The sequence below is a fragment of the Oncorhynchus kisutch genome, linkage group LG12 (genome assembly GCF_002021735.2).
Source record: "Oncorhynchus kisutch isolate 150728-3 linkage group LG12, Okis_V2, whole genome shotgun sequence".
NCBI classification, from domain to species: Eukaryota; Metazoa; Chordata; class Actinopteri; order Salmoniformes; family Salmonidae; genus Oncorhynchus; species Oncorhynchus kisutch.
The window spans coordinates 38898179-38922795 of NC_034185.2; the positions used below are offsets into that span (position 1 = coordinate 38898179).

At 41.5% G+C, this 24617-nt stretch overlaps 1 protein-coding gene across 3 annotated transcripts in view; it reads left to right on the forward strand.

The window, feature by feature from the left end:
* LOC109900394 (kelch-like protein 29) overlaps nucleotides 1-24617 on the forward strand; it is a 289438-nt gene that overhangs the window by 211919 nt on the left and 52902 nt on the right. For all 3 annotated transcript variants that reach the window (XR_004211945.1, XM_031837522.1, XM_031837523.1), the window contains exon 6: nucleotides 24159-24297. Coding sequence is in view for 2 of the 3 variants with exons in the window: in XM_031837522.1 (XP_031693382.1) it covers nucleotides 24159-24297 (139 nt within the window). In the remaining variant the exon portion in view is untranslated. The remainder of the gene's footprint in view (nucleotides 1-24158; nucleotides 24298-24617) is intronic.

The window sequence follows — 24617 nt, forward strand, 5'->3', positions numbered from 1 at the left end:
TAATTTCCCAGCTCTGAAACAAAACATGGCAGAAATACTTTGGAAAAGCTACTGCAGCATTTATTTCGCTATAAATGTGATCATACTCTGTGATGGAAAAACCACCCAAATGTCATACTTGAGTAAAAGTTAACACACTACTGTTCAATAGTTTGGGGTCACTTAGAGATTTCCTTGTTTTCCATGAAAACATACATGAAATAAGTTGCAAAATGAATAGGAAATATCGTCAAGATCTTGGCAGAGGTATAAATAATGATTTTTAATTGAAATAATTTCCTCAGAACAAGAATAGACTGACGAGTTTCAGAAGAAAGTTCTTTGTTTCTGGCCATTTTGAGCCTGTAATCAAACCCACAAATGTTGATGGTCCAGATACTGAACCAGTCTAAAGAAGGACAGTTTTATTGCTTCTTTAATCAGAACAACAGTTTTCAGCTGTGCTAACATAATTGCAAAAGGGTCTTCTAATGATTAGCCTTTTAAAATGATAACCTTGGATTAGCTAACACAATCTGTCATTGGAAACAGGAGTGATGGTTGCTGATAATGGGCCTCTGAATGCCTATGTAGATATTCCATACAAAGTCGGCCATTTCCAGCTACAATAATCATTTACAACATTAACAATGTCTACACGGTATATCTGATCAATTTTATGTTGTTTTAATGGACAAAAAAATAGCTTTTCTTTCAAAAACAAGGACATTTCTGAGTGACCCCAAACTTTTGAACGTTATTGTACCTTAACAGAAAATGACTCGGGTAAAAGTGAGTCACCCAGTAAAATGCTAAAGTATTTGATTTTTAAATATACTTAAGTATCAAAAGTAAAAGTATAAATCCGTTCAAATTCCTTATATTTGTCAAACGGATAGCCAGAGGCACACTCCAACACTCCAACACTTTAGTGAGTCCGCCAGATCAGAGGCAGTAGGGATGACCAGGGATGGTCTCTTGATAAGTGTGTAAATTGGACCATTTTCCTGTCATGTTAGGCATTCAAAATGTAGCGAGTACTTTTGGGTAAAAAGTACATTATTTTCTTTAGGATTGGAGTAAAAGTAAAAATATATAAATAAAGTACAAATACACCAAAAAAATGACCTAAGTAGTACTGTAAAGTATTTTTTACTTAAGTACTTTAGATCATAGTTGACTATTTTTATTCACAAATGCGGGTGAAATACTCAAACTGTGGAGTCCTGACCACCCGCCAAAGTGGCTGGTGAATTAGACATCTTACCTGCCAATGCCAAAATCTACCCACATTTTGCAGGTGTTAATTTTAAGACCTGGATCGGAGTTATAGCTTAGTAATGCACACTTCAGGTATAGTCTTTATCGGAATTTAAAGCGTACTTCTGGGTTTTACGACCACGTGAAAATCTGATTGAGTATCAAGTGTGATAAAACAGATACAGTTGAAGTCTGAAGTTTTCATACACTTAGGTTGGAGTCATTACAACTTGTTTTTCAACCACTCCACACATTTCTTGTTAACGAACTATAGTTTTGGCAAGTCGGTTAGGACATCTACTTTGTGCATGACACAAGTGATTTTCCAACAATCATTTACAGACAGATTATTTCACTTATAATTCACTGTATCACAATTCAGTGGGTCAGGGGAAGTTTACATACACTAAGTTGACTGTGCCTTTAAACAAATTCCAGAAAATGATGTCATGGCTTTAGAAGCTTCTGATAGGCTAATTGACATCATTTGAGTCAATTGGAGATGTACCTGTGGATGTATTTTAAGGCCTACCTTTAAACTCAGTGCCTCTTTGCTTGACACCATGGGAAAATCAAAATAAATCAGCCAAGACCGCAGAAAATAAATTGTAGACCTCCACAAGTCTGGTTCATCCTTGGGAGCAATTTCCAAAATGCCTGAAGGTACCACGTTCATCTGTACAAACAATAGTACGCAACTATAAACACCATGGGACCACGCAGCAGTCATACCGCTCAGGAAGAAGACTCGTTTTGTCTCCTAGAAATGAACGTACTTTGGTGCGAAAAGTGCAAATCAATCCCAGAACAACAGCAAAGGACCTTGTGAAGATGCTGGAGGAAACTGGTACAAAAGTATCTATATCCACAGTAAAAGGAGTCCTATCGACATATGCTGAAAGGCCACTCAGCAAGGAAGAAGCCACTGCTCCAAAACTGCCATAACAAAGCCAGACTAGAGTTTGCAACTGCACATGGGGACAGAGATTGTAATTTTTGGAGAAATGTCCTCTGGTTTGATGAAACAAAAATAGACCAGTTTGGCCATAATGACCATCGCTATGTTTGGAGGAAAAAGGGGGAGTCTTGCAAGCCGAAGAACACCATCCCAACCGTGGTGGCAGCATCATGTTGTGGGGATGCTTTGTTGGAGGAGGAACTGGTGCACTTCACAAAATAGATGGCATCATGAGGATGGAACATTATGTGGATATATTGAGGCAACATCTCAAGACATCAGTCAGTCAGGAAGTTAAAGCTTGGTCACAAATGGGTCTTCCAAATGGACAATGACCCCAAGCATACTTCTAAAGTTGTGGCAAATTGGCTTAAGAACAACCAAGTCAAGGTATTGGAGTGGCCATCACAAAGCCCTGACCTCAATCCTATAGAAAATGTGTGGGCAGAACTGAAAAAGTGTGTGCAAGCAAGGAGGCCTAAAAACCTGACTCAGTTAGACCAACTATTTCAGGAGGAATGGGCCAAAATTCACCCAACTTATTGTGGGAAGCTTGTGGAAGGCTATCCGAAACATTTGACCCAAGTTAAACAATTTACAGGCAATGCTACCAAATACTAATTGAGTGTATGTAAACTTCTGACTCACTGGGAATGTGATGAAATAAATAATTCTCTCTACTATTATTCTGATATTTCACATTCTTAAAATAAAGTGGTGATCCTAACTGACCTAAGACAGGGAATTTTTACTCTGATTAAATGTCAGGAATTCTGAAAAACTGAGCCTAAATTCACTGGTGTAAACTTCCGACTTCAACTGTACGATTACCAATGTGAATATGACGAGATTGGCACACGCCAAGTAGTGAGGTGACGGTCTAGCAGGGCCATGCTGTGTGTGTGTTGGCTACTGTTATTGTGAGGGAGTGACACCAGAAGGAGGGGGGAGAGACGAGACAGCAACCAACCAAGCCGACACGCACTATAGTGTACTAAAAGCTGCCATTGCTAGGTTATTTATCATCCAACATGATTATGTAGTACCTGACTTGACTGCATCAAACCAGGAGAAGCTATTTGAGCTTAGCTTGGCTATCTACTGTAGGCTAATTGAGGCTGCATGCACTTTCTCATCCTACACAGTTACAAACAACAAGACCTCAATTCAGAATATAACTTAGCAGCCTACCTGTAGTCTCTTGGTCGATGTGGCCTGTCCTTCTCCATTAACTTTTAATTCCATGATTTGTTTTCCGTCTTCCATTGATTAGATATCTCCTAACATTTGCCCCACACGGAGGCTCTATGACTGAAGCCTATTGCCGATTTGATGACTTCCGATTGGCCTACATCAAGCTTACACGCGCCACTCTCGAACAGCAGCATAAATTATGCAATTTCTCTCTCTCGCTCTACCGAAGCAGTCGGGGTTCGGATCTGTATGCGTCCTTCTGGACAAGTCAGTTAAAATTTCATGTTGGGTCTCGGGTATTTGGATACAGGTGGATCTGTGGAGACCCCTCGAAGGCATTTAGAACACCTCTGCTTGATCACTCTCCGCCCAAGCAAGGCATGTGATTTGTTTGACATGTTGCGAGGCTTCACTGATTTAAACCGAGATTCCACAACATTTTAGCTACTTTCTGCCATGGACTTAATCAGCCCTTCCGATTAGGGAATTTGGTTCACTACGAGGCTAGAGCGAAGTCAAAGGGAGTTCAAATGTGACTTGGATTTCAGAAGCGGAGGCCGTTGGTGTCAGAGGCCATTTGATGTGATGAGATTAATTTCCAGAAGTCAGATGTCGATGTTTTCTATTGCTCATCAGCTGTGAAATAGGCAGTAATGCATTATCTATGAAGGAGGCATGCCAGTGTTTGAGATAGGGAGGCTGCAGAGAGAAACTGCCAGATCTCGGCACACAATCAGTAGCTGATGTTTAACTCCTCATGACAAGTCTGGGTGATTAAAACTGGGGGAAACTAGACCAGAATAAACAGCAGCAGATGTAAGAACAACACCGTGAGAAAAGGGAGAGGAAAAACTCAGTGCCAGTTATTTTACAGTTTAACCAAGTGGAAATACCTTTGACAAGTCCAAAAGCTTGGTAAAAAAAGTGTTTTTAAAAGTTTAGAGTCTAGTAATGCATAGAGGTTGTCTCATAAATACTAATGGTGAGACTAGACTATAGACTTTAATTGGACTAGACATTAATAGGAACAGACGCCTCTCTATGTACTCATTATTCTCTCTCTTTATTCTTCTGAGGCAGCAACAGTCTACCTCAGTGTTTCTCAACTCCCGTCCTCAAGTATCCCCAACAGTACACATTTTTGTTGTCATCTTGGATAAGTACACCTGATTCAACTAGTCGACTAAGCATCACTCTCTTGACTCTGGGATCTAGTTGATAGTTGTTACTTAGTTAAAACAGTACTACTTTAGTTCATACTCAGACCACGTCTCGTAAAGCCTCTTTGACCTTGTTCAAAGTTCAAATAAACTATTGTATTGATGAGTTGTTTGTTTTCATAAATGTTTACTCCATGAACTTACCACCCCCCCCCCCCCCCATACTTTAGTAAGTATTAGATTGTCTCCTGTGTCTTAGTGAGAAAGTGTGAAGCACTTATTGATTTACTGTAATCCGTCGTCTTTGTGGGGAGATGATATTGTTTTTAAGCCTTCTCCACATGAGTGACATTTCATAAAGCTGATGACCGTAATGTTCCATTATCTTCGACAAAAAAACTTTAAGCGTGCTTTTAGTTGCTGTAGGGCGAAGAGCTTTGCGTGAATAAATTATTATTATAATGATTATAATACAGTAGATCAGTTGTCACCAAGTCAAGAGCACTTACGCAGTCAAAAAGCAAGCCGAGATCTACCGCTTAGATTTATTTTTTATATATTTTTTTACACGACTTCAAAAATGTAACGTTAATTAACTTAATAAAAACAGTTTTGTAGGAATGAGGTTTGGGCAGTAGGCCTAATACATTATCACAGCATATTGGGTTTATGCCTGGCCTGCCAAGATTTGTATTATTTTTATATTTCAAAACTCAAGCTTTGATAAAAAATAAAAATAAATGTTTTATCAGATGGTGTTGCACTTGCGAGACACATATTTTACTGGGCTGCCAGTATGGTACCTGCATCTGATGATCATGTCACGAACCCCGCTTCCTGAGTCTGTGTTTGCCTGTGTTTCTGTCCTGGAGTGTGTTTCCGGTGTCCTGGAACGCACCCTGTCTGGTTGCCGGGCAGATTAGCTTGTTGGGAGATCGATGTTCACCCGCACCTGTATCCCATCAGTAATCTGCACACCTGTCCTGATCATCACCTCTCCCCTTCAAAAGCTCTGACCTGACATCCATTCCCTGCCGGATCGTTAGCCATGAACAGTATGTTGTGCCATAGTATCAGCCTCAAGTTGGATAGAATTTGTTTTGTTGTTTTGTACGTCTTGCTTGCCTTCAACTTACCTCCGTTTGTTCTGTCTTCAGTTACTCACCCAGATCATTTACCCCATTCCCGCCTGGTCATCGGAGGATTCCGCTTCCCCATTGGATCCACCTATTTACTCCCATCAACTCACCACCGCTGCCCGCTACGCCACCTGGATGTATCTACCCACTCACATTCACTTGTAAATAAATACTCACCTTCTTCCTACTCTCCTTGTCCTGGTCTGCTTCTGGGTTCGATTTTGAAGAAACGTGACAGATCATGCTTGTAAGACAACTGGGAACTCGAAGAAAAAAAGTCACCATTACGTCAGTGATCTTCAGGTTGGAATTCCAAGTTGGATGCCCGTTCAAAATGATTTTTCACAGTTGGATCCCGTTGTCTTGAACGAGCTGAAGTCGGACATTTCCGAGGTCACAGTTGTTTTGAACACGGCATTAGTCTCAGCCAAGGGAGGGAGAGGGCAGCAGAGGGTCCGCCTCTCATGGTCCCCACTCTCACCTTCCTTTCATCCTGTGAGCCTGGCCAGAGACAAGTTCATGTTGTTTTTATGACCAGAGAAAGTGAAATATTCCTCGATTTTAAAAATAGACAGGACGAGCTGCTAATAATAACACAAATGCAGTCATCGTTCATTGTCGCTCCAGCGCAAGTGGAATTACGGAGAAGCGTGTTCTATGTTTTGGAAGTGTTGAATAATTATTTTGGACATAATGTTACTGCTACTGTCTCTTATGACCGAAAATAACTTCTGGACATCAGAACTTTGATTTACTCACCACGAACTGGAAGAAGCTTTTTCCTTTAACGAGTCCGATGAGAAGGATATACTGCTGTCCCTGAAACGGGCCCAATTCACCGTCATTTGCATGAAGAAAATACAGCGGAAAAGAGGAGGTAGGTCGGGCTGCCTTCTGAGAATCCGTAGGCGAGCGAGTAAACTCCCACTGCCATCTGTCCTACTTGCTAATATGCAATCATTGGAAAATCAAATGGATGACCTACGATGGGTGGTTGTCTTTTTGTCAAAAACAGCTGGTGCGTGATGTCTAATAATATTAAAGAAGTCTCAAGGTATTGCTCGCCTGAGGTAGAGTACCTTATGATAAGCTGTAGACCACACTATCTACCAGTAGAGTTCTCATCTATATTATTCGTAGCCGTCTATTTACCCCCACAGACCGATGCTGGTACAAAGACCACACTCAACCAGCTGTATAAGGCCATAAGCAAACAAGGAAATGCTCATCCAGAAGCGGTGCTCCTAGTGGACGGGGTATTTAATGCAGGAAAACAAATCAGTTTTACCTCATTTTTATCAGGAGAAAAAAAACTCTAGACTCCACGCACAAAGATGCATACAAAGCTCTCCCCCGCCCTCCATTTGGCAAATCTGACCATTATGCTATCCTCCTGATTCCTGCTTACAAGCAAAAACTAAAGCAGGAAGTACCTGTGACTCGCTCAATACGGAAGTGGTCAGATAGGCGGTGTCAGAGGAAAGCCCATAAAATTGTCAGAGACTCCAGTCACCCAAGTTATAGACTGTTTTCTCTGCTACCGCACAGCAAGCGGTACCAGAGAGCCAAGTCTAGGACCAAAAGGCTCCTTAACAGTTTCTACCCCCTCCATTATTTTTGTACACTGCTGCTACTCGCTGTTTATTATCTATGCATAGTCACTTTTCTTTTAAACTGTAGTTAATTTGGTAAAAAAATAATAATTGAACTGCACTGTTGGTTAAGAGCTTGTCAAGTAAGCATTTTACGGTAAGGTCTACACTTGTTGTATTCGGCGCGTTGGACAAATACAGTTTGATTTCAGCTATCCAATTGGCCAGTGCAGTAGACGCACTCGATTTAGCCACAGATCTCCGGGTCCACCGGGTAGGCAAAGTTTTCGTTTTTTCAGACTAATGAAATGGTTCAAAATGGGAACACTTTGTCTACCCGGTGCACAGGGCTTCTGAATCAATTGCACATACCTTCAACAGCAAAACACGAGAAAAAAGACAAGGGCAAATCTTTATTGTTGGCTTTTCTACAGAAATGTTTGGTGATCGACTCGAAATGCCTTGAAGATCGACCAATCGCGACCGACTGTTTGGCGTCCACTGCAGCAGATTGTCAAATTGTCACCGTGAGTGAGAGTTGATGATGTCATTATGTTGATGATGTCATTATGTTTTAGATAACTGAAGAGAACTCTTGATGAGGCACAGTGCTATTTGTGTGATCTTAGGCGAACTATAACTGAGTTTATAGGACTGTTGTAATTCCCACAGTCTTTTCTTGCTCATGTCTTAGGCACTAGATAGTACACTTTTCCTCATAGAATACTCATAACTAAAGGTGTACGATGGCCCTTGTGTTGAATTAGGCAGTAACTTACTACCTTGAGAGGAACAAACAGGTACACATTTCCAGTTGAATATACTCTTAAAGTGCCATTTTAAAAGTTCTCCAATAGCCAGTCCATTTCAGAAGCAGTTCAGTCACCTCCATAATCCCTCTTTAACCTGTGGTGAGAGTATGCTGTGTCTGTGGTTATTGGAAAATTAGGATTAACCAGGCACGTGCATTGGCTCAGCAGGGTCTGAGACATTTCATCTACAGTCTGTACGGTCCACTGAGAGACCAGGCAGACAACCCACAAAGCCAGACCCCAACACTGACCTTTCTGCTTGGACACACACATACACACACTGGCCTTTCTGCTTGGACACACACACACACACACGCTTGGACACACACATACACACACTGGCCTTTCTGCTTGCACTGACTTTTAGCTGTGACTTTCTACAGAGTTAGCCAGTAAACACATCATGCGCCTCGTCCACAGGCAGAGAGTGGTAACATTTATCTGCAGCAGGGTGTGTGTGTGTGTGTGTGTGTGTGTGTGTGTGTGAGTGAGAGAGAGGCTATTGCCTTTGTCTCTCTGTGGATTGTATTTATCATGCTCTTAGGGTCACCTTTCAATATGCTTGCCTCAAAAACAGCAATATAAGCAGATTTCAGTACCCTGCTGCTAGCCTGTTAGAGTGTGAGTTAACTGGCTAGAGGCGTATTCACACGCTGGCCTTTCTATCTGCCTGAGTCACCGCAGCATGTCCTTTTTAATTTCTCTCTCTATATATATATATATATATATATATATATATATATATATAGAGAGAGAGAGAGAGAGAGAGAGAGAGAGAGAGAGAGAGAGAGAGAGAGAGAGAGAGAGAGAGAGAGAGAGAGAGAGAGAGAGAGAGAGAGAGAGAGAGAGAGAGAGAGAGAGAGAGAGAGAGAGAGAGAGAGAGAGAGAGAGAGAGAGAGAGAGAGAGAGAGAGAGAGAGAGAGAGAGAGAGAGAGAGAGAGAGAGAGAGAGAGAGAGAGAGAGAGAGAGAGAGAGAGAGAGAGAGAGAGAGAGAGAGAGAGAGAGAGAGAGAGAGAGAGAGAGAGAGAGAGAGAGAGAGAGAGAGAGAGAGAGAGAGAGAGAGAGAGAGAGAGAAAATATATATACCTTTACTGTCCACTCACATGGAAATAAATATAGTGTTTGATGTAAAATGCCAGTAGGGTGAAGGTTATAATCGTGACTCAAATACCAACACATGCTGTTGTTGTATCCCATGATATGTGGTGGGAAACCGTATAGTATTCCTTACAGAGAAATAAGATCGTACTGTGTATGCCTAGGAAGTCTGTAAGAAAATGTTCTCTCCAGGGTTAAAGCCATTTTCAGAGAATAGACCTAATTAAAGAAACATTACTCATTATTATGAATGAATCTATCTATTAATCTATGCCTTTACAAAGGTGTACAGAATTTTTTGGATGGAAACTCACACCATTATCCATATGCTGACAGACTTTGAAATGAAATTATCAAGCTCAATTAAATGTGTTTAATTAATTGCACGTGGTGTATTTTTTATTTCATGCATTCTGCCGTTGTTCACCTCTGTGGCGCTATAGTCTGGACATGTGTTTGGGGTTAGAGGGAGCTTTGTGTACCATATGGTAATTAGTGTAAAACAGTAAGTTAGCATTTGAATTCTACCAGAGAATGACTACCGTTGTAAACCCACTATTCTAGTCAACCTCTCCTCCAAACATGGGTTATCTGCACTGGCCAGCACTTCCTCATCATAGCGCCATTGTTAGGGATTTATTGTGTGCGTGTATGACATTGTAGAATGTGACTCACTCGCCCCCAGAGCGGTGGACAATAACATATCCTTGAATAACACTTAATAATCTGTAGTGGGTGCCTGTTTCCTATTGAATCGTCCTTGGTTTCGAAATGATGTTTTGTTTTTAAGTGAAGGAGAGGACAGGGAGCCTGTTTGGAGCCCTGGATAGTTTGCTTTCGCTCTGTCCGAGAGTTCTGTTTACTGGGAAGGGACGGCTGCCCCTCTTCCCTTCCTGGCCCTTACTGTCCCTGAGTCCTGCTAATGAGCAGCAGGAGACTGGAACATGGCAGACGCGCACTGGTCATCCGGATTGCCGTTCATGACACCCCTCTCTCCCAGGCTCCCTAACACAACAACAGGGCCAATGACATCCTGCCATGCTGTCACAGCAGCCCTACAGCTCCCACAGCTCTGTTTGTGTTCTTGTTTGTTCTCAGACTATTCTTTTGTTTGTCTGTGTACAGTTAAGTGATAATGCCAGAGAAGCCAGTGTTAGGAGGATATATTGGCACGGGTGTTGCTAGGCCCGGGATGAATCCAAAGGCCACGAAACCGTGCCAATATATCCTCCAAACACTGGCTTCTCTGGCATTATCACTTGATACAACTGGTTACCAACCTATTCAAATGATTTACATATTTTAATTCTTACTGTTTTACCCTTCCACAAGATATAGTTGCAACACAAATCTAGGGTTTGCTACTCAAGGCGGCTGGTCGTTCGCTCTTTCGGTTCGGTTGCAAGAGAAACGACCCAGTCATTAAGTATTTTGCTTCTGTATCCATGGACACGACCCAGTCGTTCGTTCAAAATGTTCTATTGCCATACTGGCTGGCAATGTTCTTATCCCTTGCTTGCTAGCTCTCCAACTACGGCTGATTTACAGTCACGTCAAACAGTGCAGCCAGAATAACAACAAAGTAGCTGCAATTCAAATTATATTTGTCACATGCGCCGAATACAACTGGTGTAGACCTTACAGTGAAATGCATACTTACAGGCCCTTAACCAACAATGCTTTAAGGTGTTTAGTCTCAGGGTCCTTAGCTTAGTGATGAACTTTGAGGGCACTATGGTGTTGAACACTGAGCAGTAGCCAATGAACAGCATTCTCACATAGGTGTTCCTTTTGTCCAGGTGGGAAAGGGCAGTGTTGAGTGCAATAGAGATTGCATCATCTGTTGGGGCGGTATGTAAATTGGAGTGGGTCTAGGGTGTTTGTGATAATGGTGTTGATGTGTACAGCACTTCATGGCTACAGACGTGAGTGCTACGGGTCGGTAGTCATTTAGGCAGGTTACCTTAGTGTTCTTGTGCACAGGGACTCTGGTGGTCTGCTTGAAACATGTTGGTATTACCGACTCAGTCAGGGACAGGTTGAAAATGTCAGTGAAGACACACGCCAGTTGATCAGTGCATGCTCGGAGGACACGTCCATTTGTTTAAGCTGTTTTCTAGTAACATTTATTTGGATACATCCATAACATTGAGCTAATGATGTGCGATGTCACCTGGCATAGAAAATGCGCTCACTCGTAAGGACACTGTTGTTTAGAGGAGCTAGCCAACAAACACTGCTAACACAATCACTTCAAACTGAAGCTGGAAGACTGCAAACTAGCTGCACTTTGTTTCATTTGACCTGTTTTCTCTTGATATTTCCATAAAAATGATGCTGATTCATGATTTTGACTGTCTGAGAAAAGCTGCCTTGCCTGTCTGTCTCATCCCGACTCCAAATTGTTTCAATTTGAATATTGAAACAAAGTTGCAAATGTCGGGAAGACAAATCTCCGCTGTTGAAAACTAAATGTTAGTCTAAAAGAAATGTGCAATAATGTCTAGATGCTTTTTATAGTAGAGATCAAGTTGATAGCTTGCCTGGCTGGGCTGATGAGACAGTGGATTGCGTGTCAGATGGAACAGAGTAAATAGGCATTTTAACATCATAGATTTAGCCAGTGGTAACTTGTGGAATAGACACCGGCTAGAATGAGGTTTTAACCAATCAGCATTCAGGATTAGACCCACCTGTTGTATAATACCGTGTCGGTCTGGCCCTGGGGCCCAAGGGTATGGTAGAAGAAAGGACAGGGTAGTGGCCAGCGGTTTGATGATTAGTCGACTAGTTGAATCAGGTGTGCCCCTTTACACTGTTCTCAGTTAAGAAACACTGGGCAGTTGCGTGTGGTGCTGTCTACTATAATATACACATATTTGGATCTATATATTTGGATCCTTCTCTATCTCTGTGTCTGTCTATTGGTGAAGGGAACAATAGCCCTCACCCAGGTCCCATTTCACGGCTCCCAGGGGACAGGGTTCCCTCTCTCTCGTTGGGACAGGGACAGAGTTACAAGCCCGCTGAAGATGAACGGCTAGCCTTGGCAGAGCCGGGAATAAAAATGTCCTCGTCATGGACTCTTCTCGAAGACAATGGTGCCACTAGCATCAGCACAACCGTGGATTCCAGGGGTTTTCAAGGATTTCTGCCCAAACCCTGGATTATCTGCCCCGAATGGGTATGAATCAACGGTCGAGATGTCTGGAAAGGAATGTACAAAAGATAATGAAAGGTGTTTTGTACTAGTAAGAATAAGTATTCATGGTAACAATGTTTTCGCTACCTTGAAGTTGACACAACGTCACACAAGTTTTATATTAGTGTGCTGGATCAGCCTACATGGATGTGGGCACGTTCCCAAATGAGAGGGAATACCTTTTAATGTTCGTTCACCAGCTGAAAGGAACACCTGGGCTGTTGTGTTTAGTTAGAATACAAATAGACTCTCAATCACCCACGACTCCTGTTTTCCAAGGGCATTTTTGCATACGGGTAGGCCTCCATAGCTGTTGCAGTTATAGATCAACAGTCTAATATAGAGTAAACACTGTTTCTGACCTGGGGCTAGGCTGTTAAGCTACCATGTTTGCTACTACTGTTGTTCCGCCGTCATTGCATGGCGAGGTAGGCTAGGTTTTTCCCGAAGTTAGTGGATCCACTGCATCAGGGCTGCTGTGTGACAGCCTGGGGGGGTGCAGCGGTCGGTCGTTTGGACTCACCTTTCAACCAGGGCCGATTGATCTTGTCTTTATGAATGAAAAGCTATGGTGGTGTTTATTCCGCTTCATGAAATACCCGCCAGCTTCATAGCAGTCGATTGGATATGGTGTGTCACGCTTAGAGACACTGGCACGTACAGTGCAGTATAGTAGCTGTCTGAACACCTATTGTTGGCATGTCTTCAAACCCCCCCCCCCCCCCCCCTCGGTTTAATACTTAATGGATCGGTCCACTACTGTCACAAGGTGATGGGGATGGGCTGTCACGTTTAACCGCCAGTCAAGACGCCATTTTTATTATATCCATGGTTTGTCTGTTGTTTTCATGGGGCTTAATTAGTAAGTTATTTTACTGTTAGCTAGCTAAATCCTTGAATATATATCTATATTTTTTGTGGCTGATCTGTTTTTGAAATATAGTTTAATACCCACTGCCTTCTCTTGCAAATGGTCATATTTTTCACAGATTTTGGTCATTGTGCTTTCGGTTAAATCCACTCTCAGTATGCCAGAGCCTTTACCCATATTTTCTGTATACACAAAGAGCTTTTGGATGAAGCCCAGATTGGGAAAGCTTTGTGTGGTGTGAAAGGTCTTTTGTGCGCATTTACAGTGACCTCTCTCTCTCTCTCCTCTGTTTGCCCGCCCTGCTGAGAGTTCTTCTTTGAGAACTTATTTCAGATTGGCCTGTCTATTGATACATTTCTCACAGGTTTTTTTTTTTTTGTGCCAGAAAAGAGCCATTTTGACAAGTCTTTTGTTCGGGCTCTGTCAGTTTCTCTAAATATATTAAAGATTCTCCTGTTATTGTGTTTTTCCCCATTTGGTTGGAAGAAGATGTTTTTTTGATGTGGTCAATTTGTCATCCAGAGCATTCTCATTTGACCAAAACTCAGCAAATGGCTAAATTCCCTTTTATTTTAAATACATGCTATTATCAATATCTATATTATTATAGTTAAACATATTATTATTGTCTTATGTGAACAATATTATTTAAATACTTGTATTATAATGTATTATAATAATACCTTCTGCCCAGTTAATAAATGTTGATGATAATGCACATTCTATTTATTTGAATAAAAAGTGAGTAAACAGAGATTCCCAGTAAATGAAGTTGCCAGCTATTTGGTCTTTGGGAAGGAAGCATCTTCACTGGTAGACTTGTGCAAAATGGACACCTGAGGGATGAAAGAGAATTAGCTTGAATCACACTGGTTGGACCCAGCCTCCTTCGCCTGCTTTTTACGAGATCCAAATGCAGCAAGAACTACTCGAGTCCAGCCTAGTCATAGGCATTAAATGATTTACTCAATACTGATGGAAATTCCATGTAATTATTATATGTTTGTTGTAATTATGTTTCTACTTTGAACTACAAATGACTTTCACAATCAAACATACTGTGGCGTCGCTATTGATCATAGATTGCCCAATTTAATAATGAATCCGTTATACAGATTTAAGTTTAGTATACTCATGAAAAATACATTTCAAATGCCTATATTTTCATAAAGGGGCACCTTTATGCCCTTTGGTGACTTAAGTTAATAAAAGATCATGTTACAAATATATTAACATTTCCATTTTTAAAGAGAATGTGTTAATTGATCGTCCGTTATATAATATATTTCAGCTTTAAAGTGCCACTGACGTGACCTTGACATCATTATTCCCTTAGTCTATATAAAGTAGTTAAGTTAATTTGATCAATCATGTAAATTCTGGATTTAAAAAAAAATCTTGGCTAAATTGCATTTTTTTGTAGGGGTGAAAATAGAGTTTAGACTCATTTTTAATATGGAATGTAACAAACGTAGTGACCTGTTAACGGTAAACTAACAACATCTCTTAATTTAGCAGTAACTTGATTTTATTCCCATAGTATTTGGATCCAATTAATATAATTTCACATTTTCTTGGAGTTAAATATTTCTATTTTTAAATAAAACAATTTTTTCAAACATTTGTTCATCTATGCTGTCTCAACTCAGAGTTGTGTTATTTTTACAACTCACCGAGTGAGCCAGGGTCTCTTCAGATTGAACAGCATTAAGCGCATATATTATAGTAGCTAAAAAAATCAATTAAAAAGCGGCTAGTACTGGGGTCCGTATTGAGTTATTGATTAGCTAAAATAGTTATTTCAGGCTAATTACCCAAAGAGTGGTAAAGGGATTGATTGTAAATAGTGTGAAGGAAAACAGTCTGCGAACAAAGGGTCAGACTGTGCACGTCCATTCTACTAGCAACACTTGAATGCATTAGACTTCTTGACTGATGTGAAATATCCTCATGTTGCTCCAATTTTGACCTGCAGTCAACAGAAGAGGAAGGAGTCTGAAATATATATATATTTTTGAAGTACTTTCTAAAGTCAATCAGAAATACCTATGCTTTATTTATATTACAAAACGCATGGTGAAAAATAGATGTGATGTCAAATATATCTATAATATATGCTTGGGATATGCAATTTTTCAATATTTTCATCATTTGTATTATTTAAAACCACATGCTGGTAACGTATCGTATTCATTTGTACCGAAAATCTTTTATTTTATTTTTTAGATGTACTTTGTTGCAGTATTTGTAGACGTTCATTTATCTCATGGGCATCAAGACTTTTAAAGCCTGGTAAAATCAGGAACTGACTATCCATTAGACGTATGTATGTATTTATTTGATTCCAGGATGGGCTACTTCATTGTTGTTTTAGTCATTACTTGCTAGATCCATATGATTGTTTTTCCCCCTTCATTTCCCCTTTTATATAATGCCAGAGATTTAGTTTTGATTTGGTCTTTCATGTTGAGAACATAATTCATGTTAATTGATGTGTTATGTGAAGAGTGACTAGAATTGATACTTGAATTAGAGTCAGGGATGCAGGTCAATGAGTATTTCAGCTATTTAACTGAAACCTTACAGTATCTGCCTGGCCACCGTAAAGGAAAGTGTGAACTGTCACAAAGTTCAATGTAGTAAACAATTTTTGGGATTATTTTCTCTAAATGCATGACTAATTTGTGCGCCAGTTAACCAAAGGAAATAGCAATATTGCGGGAAGGTTTGGCTTTGGCTATTCTAGCCGATGTGTGGTGAGAAGTCTGGTACAAAATGGCTGCCGTGCTTCACACTGATGGGTTTTGCTGCTCCACATCTTTGGTGGAGTGGGGTGCGTCTTGAGTCGAACTGTAACAGTTTCAGTGGCCCGGTCACCCCTACTGTACATTAGATTGACCCTATGTAACGTCCCGTTTGGTTCTCCGATGGTTCGGTTATTACGAATCACGCTTAATATGTGCGTTACAAACTGTGACCTATATATATATTTTTTGCTTCAGATGTAGAAAGTACATAAAATGGCTGTCTTTCAGAGACCCTTACGACTGAAAGATACAGCCATGAAATGGCTCCGGATTTTGTCAGCCAATGGCATGCTCTGCCGTCTCTTCCCAGTAGCCAATCACACGATGATGCATAAGGATGCCTGTGTCTACGTCTGTCTACAGTACACAATACACAGAGTGCGCTAATTGGATACTGTGAAGGGACATGGGCGCACGTTCCTGGGGCAATGTTATGGTCGTGTAGGGTTACTCGGGTGAGCAGCTGAATTGGCACACTGTTTACATGTTCCCATATAGCTCCCAGAGTTCTAATGAAGAATGTTTCAGAAATCTCTGGAATGATGTAAAGAGTGTGTGGATATTCTCTTTTTTCCTTTCACGTTGTATTGTAAATGTACTATCCCTCTAATATCGGTTTGTGAGATCTCTTTGTTCCCTTAAACTGTTCAGTGGAATTCAACAGAAGTACCAATATCCTGATAGGATAATGATGTGTTATCGGTGTAATAGTGCACAGGCTTTCTCCTTCCTTTTCAACATGGTCTTTGGTATGCACGTGTGTGTAGAAAAATGGCTAGATGTGCATCTGATTTGGTCTTTGGGTAACGGAACCCAACAGCATCGCCAGTCCCGTCCTCCACTAGTGTAGTGAAACAATGGGCTTATCTTTCTAGACCTCCGCGGTCATATTGAGTGCGACTCTCCTCCTCCACACTCCCTGTCGACAGAGAGGAGAAAGGAGATGCTGCGTGCCGTTTCACGCTCCCAGGCATGATGGGTTGCTCTAGGGGAGTGCGGCGTGACCGTCGACCCACACAAATATACCATTAGTACCTTTTCCATCAGCCATTCAGGTGTGTCCGTCCTGCACTCTGGGGGGGGGGGGGGGGGGGGGGGGGGTTGCATTGTTTGCTGAAAAATATAGTTTCATTTCTCTTTCGCTCTCATTCTCATTCCTTTTGCCAGAATCTGAGTGTTGGGGTAAATGGATGCCGTGCGCTGTGCTAAATTGAAGGTGAGAGCCATATCGGTCGCTGGAGACACACAATGCAAACTCCAATTACCATGTATTCACTATTCACAGTGGCCGCGGCACGCCACGCAGGCAGCACAGTAATCAGATAACTGCCCAACCGCCAAGGGCCAAGCAGCACTGGAGCGCCGTGTAGACTAGTGCATGAGAGTGGCAGAGAATGTTGAAGGGCAAGGCTAATGTTACATTTCTGTAGAGAGTGTTGTGCATGTACGATAGGAGACGGAATGAAGTGGCTCTTTGACTCTGTTTGCAGTGCGTTACATGATTGTGCTCTTATCCCTTAGCAGAGTGTCTCTCTCTGTCTCGCTCTGTCTCTCGCTGTCTCAATGTCTCTCTCTGTCTCTGTCTTGCTCTCTCTGTCTCTCTGTCTTGCTCTCTCTGTCTCTCTCTGTCTCTGTCGCTCTGTCTCTCTGTCTCGCTCTGTCTCTGTCTCTCTCGCTCTGTCTCGCTGTCTCTGTCTCTCAGTGTCTCTCGGTGTCTCTCTGTCTCGCTCTGTCTCTCACTGTCTCAATGTCTCTCACTGTCTCTCTGTCTCTGTCTCTGTCTTGCTCTGTCTCACTCTCTCAATGTCTCTCTCTGTCTCGCTCTGTCTCGCTCTGTCTCTCTCTGTCTCTCACTCTGTCTCAATGTCTCTTTGTCTCAGTCTCTCTCTCTCCACTCATAGAGTTAATTTCATATTGTTGGTCACCATAATGATGCCAAGGCAGTTCATATCCCTCTGTTTTTTGGCCAAATATTAGGCCTATTTATTGATTCATTACATTTTTTTCATTCTAGCATTTTATTCAGTGTGGTTAATGGTCAGAAACGGGCACTTTCAGTCAGTTAATTCCTTGATGTGATATGTCTGACAAGGATGCTCTGCTTCGAGAGGGTTTTCCACAATGCAGCCACCGAACGACTCCGTCTTGAATTGCTCTTATTTGTCATGCGGCTTAATACTGTATAATTTAGTTTGCTAAATTAATTTGCGAGTGAGCTGCTAGTGTCAGTCAAGAGAAAGTGGAAGCTAAATGAGGGAATATTTCCAGCCAAACAGTGTGGCTAATGTCAGAGCAGGTTAATTGAATGCTGGGCGTTTGAGTCTGAGTTGAGCTTACGGTAGGTAAACTGACTGAGCGTTTCATGACTATTACACAAAGGAAACTGCTTTACGTTTATATTACAATTGGGGTTGCACACGCATGCAATTACAGACACGAATGTACACACACACACACCTCTGTTGTACAGCACATTTGAGACCAATAACGAGTTAGGATTGTACAGTAGCAGCCCATTGGTCCATGGCTAAGCTGGGATCATTTGGATGTTAGCAGGGTGTGTCAGGGCAGAGTTCCATTTAGTTCATAATACATGTCTACAGGTCTGTGATGGTCCATTACGGCCGTCCACAGCTGAGGGTTTTGCAGCTTTGCAGATGCCACTTTGTGGATTGGAGTGTAGCATGAGGAGACATTGTCTGAGCTCTGCAGAGTGTTGGAGAAAAGCTGTGTACAGTCAACTGAAGGATGTGGCTCTATGTAGATATTGCCCTTAGCCACATATCTAGGATCAGATTACCCGAACCGCTAATAACCTTTACAAGAACGTTTTATCTTTTACAGGGGTACATGGAAAGTCAAGAATACAAAAATATATGACCCTATTAGACCGACCAGGGTCTGGCTTTTACACTATTAAGGTACAGTGCTGTTGATGGTTTCCTACTGTACAGTATTAAAGGTACAGTGCTGTTGATGGTGTCCTACTGTACAGTATTAAGGTACAGTGTTGTTGATGGTGTCCTACTGTACAGTATTAAAGGTACAGTGCTGTCGATGGTTTCCTACTGTACAGTATTAAAGGTGCAGTGCTGTTGATGGTTTCCTACTGTACAGTATTAAAGGCAGTGCTGTCGATGGTTTCCTACTGTACAGTATTAAGGTACAGTGTTGTTGATGGTTTCCTACTGTACAGTATTAAAGGTACAGTGCTGTTGATGGTTTCCTACTGTATAGTGTATTAAAGGTACAGTGCTGTTGATGGTTTCCTACTGTACAGTATTAAAGGCAGTGCTGTCGATGGTTTCCTACTGTACAGTATTAAAGGTGCAGTGCTGTTGATGGTTTCCTACTGTATAGTGTATTAAAGGTACAGTGCTGTTGATGGTTTCCTACTGTACAGTATTAAAGGCAGTGCTGTCGATGGTTTCCTACTGTACAGTATTAAAGGTGCAGTGCTGTTGATGGTTTCCTAATGTACAGTATTAAGGTACAGTGCTGTTGATGGTTTCCTACTGTATAGTGTATTAAAGGTACAGTGCTGTCGATGGTTTCCTACTGTACAGTATTAAAGGCAGTGCTGTTGATGGTTTCCTACTGTACAGTATTAAAGGTACAGTGCTGTTGATGGTTTCCTACTGTACAGTATTAAAGGCAGTGCTGTCGATGGTTTCCTACTGTACAGTATTAAAGGCAGTGCTGTCGATGGTTTCCTACTGTACAGTATTAAAGGCAGTGCTGTCGATGGTTTCCTACTGTACAGTATTAAAGGCAGTGCTGTTGATGGTGTCCTACTGTACACTATTAAGGTACAGTGTTGTTGATGGTTTCCTACTGTACAGTATTAAAGGTACAGTGCTGTTGATGGTGTCCTACTGTACAGTATTAAGGTACAGTGCTGTTGATGGTGTCCTACTGTACAGTATTTAAGGTACAGTGCTGTTGATGGTTTCCTACTGTTCAGTATTAAAGGTACAGTGTTGATGGTGTCCTACTGTACAGTATTAAAGGCAGTGCTGTCGATGGTTTCCTACTGTACAGTATTAAAGGTGCAGTGCTGTCGATGGTTTCCTACTGTACAGTATTAAAGGTACAGTGCTGTTGATGGTGTCCTACTGTACAGTATTAAAGGTACAGTGTTGTTGATGGTGTCCTACTGTACAGTATTAAAGGTACAGTGTTGTTGATGGTGTCCTACTGTACAGTATTAAAGGTACAGTGCTGTTTATGGTTTCCTACTGTACAGTATTAAAGGTACAGTGTTGATGGTGTCCTACTGTACATTATTAAAGGCAGTGCTGTCGATGGTTTCCTACTGTACAGTATTAAAGGTGCAGTGCTGTCGATGGTTTCCTACTGTACAGTATTAAAGGTACAGTGCTGTTGATGGTGTCCTACTGTACAGTATTAAAGGTACAGTGTTGTTGATGGTGTCCTACTGTACAGTATTAAAGGTACAGTGCTGTTGATGGGTTCCTACTGTACAGTATTAAAGGTACAGTGCTGTTGATGGTGTCCTACTGTACAGTATTAAAGGTACAGTGCTGTTGATGGTTTCCTACTGTACAGTATTAAGGTACAGTGTTGTTGATGGTTTCCTACTGTACAGTATTAAAGGTACAGTGCTGCTGATGGTTTCCTACTGTACAGTATTAAGGTACAGTGTTGTTGATGGTTTCCTACTGTACAGTATTAAAGGTACAGTGCTGCTGATGGTTTCCTACTGTACAGTATTAAAGGTACAGTGTTGTTGATGGTGTCCTACTGTACAGTATTAAAGGTACAGTACTGTTGATGGTTTCCTACTGTACAGTATTAAAGGTACAGTGTTGATGGTGTCCTACTGTACAGTATTAAAGGCAGTGCTGTCGATGGTTTCCTACTGTACAGTATTAAAGGTGCAGTGCTGTCGATGGTTTCCTACTGTACAGTATTAAAGGTGCAGTGCTGTTGATGGTTTCCTACTGTACAGTATTAAAGGCAGTGCTGTTGATGGTTTCCTACTGTACAGTATTAAAGGCAGGGCTGTTGATGGTTTCCTACTGTACAGTATTAAAGGTACAGTGCTGTCGATGGTTTCCTACTGTACAGTATTAAAGGTGCAGTGCTGTCGATGGTTTCCTACTGTACAGTATTAAAGGTGCAGTGCTGTCGATGGTTTCCTACTGTACAGTATTAAAGGTGCAGTGCTGTCGATGGTTTCCTACTGTACAGTATTAAAGGTGCAGTGCTGTCGATGGTTTCCTACTGTACAGTATTAAAGGCAGTGCTGTTGATGGTTTCCTACTGTACAGTATTAAAGGCAGGGCTGTTGATGGTGTCCTACTGTACAGTATTAAAGGTACAGTGCTGTCGATGGTTTCCTACTGTACAGTATTAAAGGTGCAGTGCTGTTGATGGTTTCCTACTGTACAGTATTAAAGGCAGTGCTGTTGATGGTTTCCTACTGTACAGTATTAAAGGCAGGGCTGTTGATGGTGTCCTACTGTACAGTATTAAAGGTACAGTGCTGTCGATGGTTTCCTACTGTACAGTATTAAAGGTGCAGTGCTGTCGATGGTTTCCTACTGTACAGTATTAAAGGCAGTGCTGTCGATGGTTTCCTACTGTACAGTATTAAGGTACAGTGTTGTTGATGGTTTCCTACTGTACAGTATTAAAGGTACAGTGCTGTTGATGGTGTCCTACTGTACAGTATCAAAGGCAGTGCTGTCGATGGTTTCCTACTGTATAGTGTATTAAAGGTACAGTGCTGTTGATGGTTTCCTACTGTACAGTATTAAGGTACAGTGTTGTTGATGGTTTCCTACTGTATAGTGTATTAAAGGTACAGTGCTGTTGATGGTTTCCTACTGTACAGTATCAAAGGCAGTGCTGTCGATGGTTTCCTACTGTATAGTGTATTAACGGTACAGTGCTGTTGATGGTTTCCTACTGTACAGTATTAAGGTACAGTGTTGTTGATGGTTTCCTACTGTACAGTATTAAAGGTACAGTGCTGTTGATGGTGTCCTACTGTACAGTATCAAAGGCAGTGCTGTCGATGGTTTCCTACTGTACAGTATTAAAGGCAGTGCTGTCGATGGTTTCCTACTGTACAGTATTAAAGGTGCAGTGCTGTCGATGGTTTCCTACTGTACAGTATTAAAGGTGCAGTGCTGTTGATGGTTTCCTACTGTATAGTGTATTAAAGGTACAGTGCTGTTGATGGTTTCCTACTGTACAGTATCAAAGGCAGTGCTGTCGATGGTTTCCTACTGTACAGTATTAAAGGCAGTGCTGTCGATGGTTTCCTACTGTACAGTATTAAAGGTGCAGTGCTGTTGATGGTATCCTACTGTATAGTGTATTAAAGGTACAGTGCTGTTGATGGTTTCCTACTGTACAGTATTAAAGGCAGTGCTGTCGATGGTTTCCTACTGTACAGTATTAAAGGTGCAGTGCTGTTGATGGTTTCCTACTGTACAGTATTAAGGTACAGTGCTGTTGATGGTTTCCTACTGTATAGTGTATTAAAGGTACAGTGCTGTTGATGGTTTCCTACTGTACAGTATTAAAGGCAGTGCTGTCGATGGTTTCCTACTGTACAGTATTAAAGGCAGTGCTGTTGATGGTTTCCTACTGTACAGTATTAAAGGTACAGTGCTGTTGATGGTTTCCTACTGTACAGTATTAAAGGCAGTGCTGTCGATGGTTTCCTACTGTACAGTATTAAAGGCAGTGCTGTCGATGGTTTCCTACTGTACAGTATTAAAGGCAGTGCTGTCGATGGTTTCCTACTGTACAGTATTAAAGGCAGTGCTGTCGATGGTTTCCTACTGTACAGTATTAAAGGTACAGTGCTGTTGATGGTTTCCTACTGTACAGTATTAAAGGCAGTGCTGTCGATGGTTTCCTACTGTACAGTATTAAAGGCAGTGCTGTCGATGGTTTCCTACTGTACAGTATTAAAGGCAGTGCTGTCGATGGTTTCCTACTGTACAGTATTAAAGGTACAGTGCTGTTGATGGTTTCCTACTGTACAGTATTAAAGGCAGTGCTGTCGATGGTTTCCTACTGTACAGTATTAAAGGCAGTGCTGTCGATGGTTTCCTACTGTACAGTATTAAAGGCAGTGCTGTCGATGGTTTCCTACTGTACAGTATTAAAGGTACAGTGATATCGATTGCCCTCTCTATATACTGTTACAAATGAAACGCTGGTCCCCTGCTGTCTCGTACACTCCCTGTCACCTCATGGTGCCTCATTAAAACAATAGAAAAACCCTCTCCTCTAACTCTCTCACTGACTTCCCCATTCAGCTCAACAATAGGCCTGGTTTGCTCGATGCATATATTTACTAGGTTGCTTCTCCATGTTGCTGAGCAATATTTAGGAGAGATTTTTTTGTTGAGAGGATGACAATTGTGTAGATGTTTGTTTTTCTTTTCATTCATTTTTCTGGCTTGGACAGTGTTGTAATTCAGCGAGGTTCAATGGGTTAAAGTGCCCAGGGTACGATGGAGGATGCTCCTGGTAAAACGCCCAAGAAATATGACTAACGATGAATAATGTCTCTCGTTTCCGCTGCACATTTATTTGAGTCGGTTCTACATTTTATTCGGGTTCCTTTAGTTGAGTGGTATGTGGTAGTGGTATGCAAATGCACACAAGCCAAATGTATTCAAACAAAGTGTCTTGTCTTTCATATTAAGCCCAACCGCCGAGATCAGCTGCGTGCACTGTGAATACTCGTATACCTTCCAGACGGTTCTGCTTATAATCACTCCACTAACTCCTCAGCACAGAACTGTAGAACTCCTGAGCTTGCCTATGTTATTACACATGCACACGTTCCCTGCCTGTAACACTGAAATGTTTATGAAACTGTATGTATTTTCTCTTCTCTGCAATGTAATGAAGCTATTAAGCCTGGCCGGTAATAATGTTTTTATAATTGGCCCTCTCTGTTGTTCCCCCTCTACTTCTAATTACCATGATATATTTCTATAATCACATTTGTATATATATATATATTTTAAAAAAAGAGCAAATTCTAATTCTAAAGCGGAATATGGCCTTGTCTTGTTTCTTCTTTGTTCTACAGAGATGTTGAAGGAGTTGAACCAACAGCGCAGAGCGAAAGAGTTTACAGACCTGAAAATAATTGTTGAAGGCAAAGAGTTTGAAGTCCACCAAAATGTTGTAGCTTCCTGCAGCCTTTATTTCAAGGACCTGGTGAAAAGGTTTGCCTTCCCCTTCCCTTCCCCTCCCCCCTCCCTCACCTGCTTTTGATCCAATCTGTTCTTTTCATAGGGTGCATTTGTGTGGCTTTTTTTTTTCCTTCCCTCCCCCCCTTTTCTCTCTTGCAGGTGTGTGAAGACTTTTGGTTCCTATCACAGGGCCAGCAGCCTCCTTCTCCTCCCGCTCCAAATGAATGTACCTCTAAAACCATGGGACAGAAAAGGTCACCCGAGTCTACCTTTTCCTTACCGTATAGAGACAAATAACTGCATTTACATTTTGATGAGCAGAGAAAACATTCAATGACTGGGGGGGGGGGGGT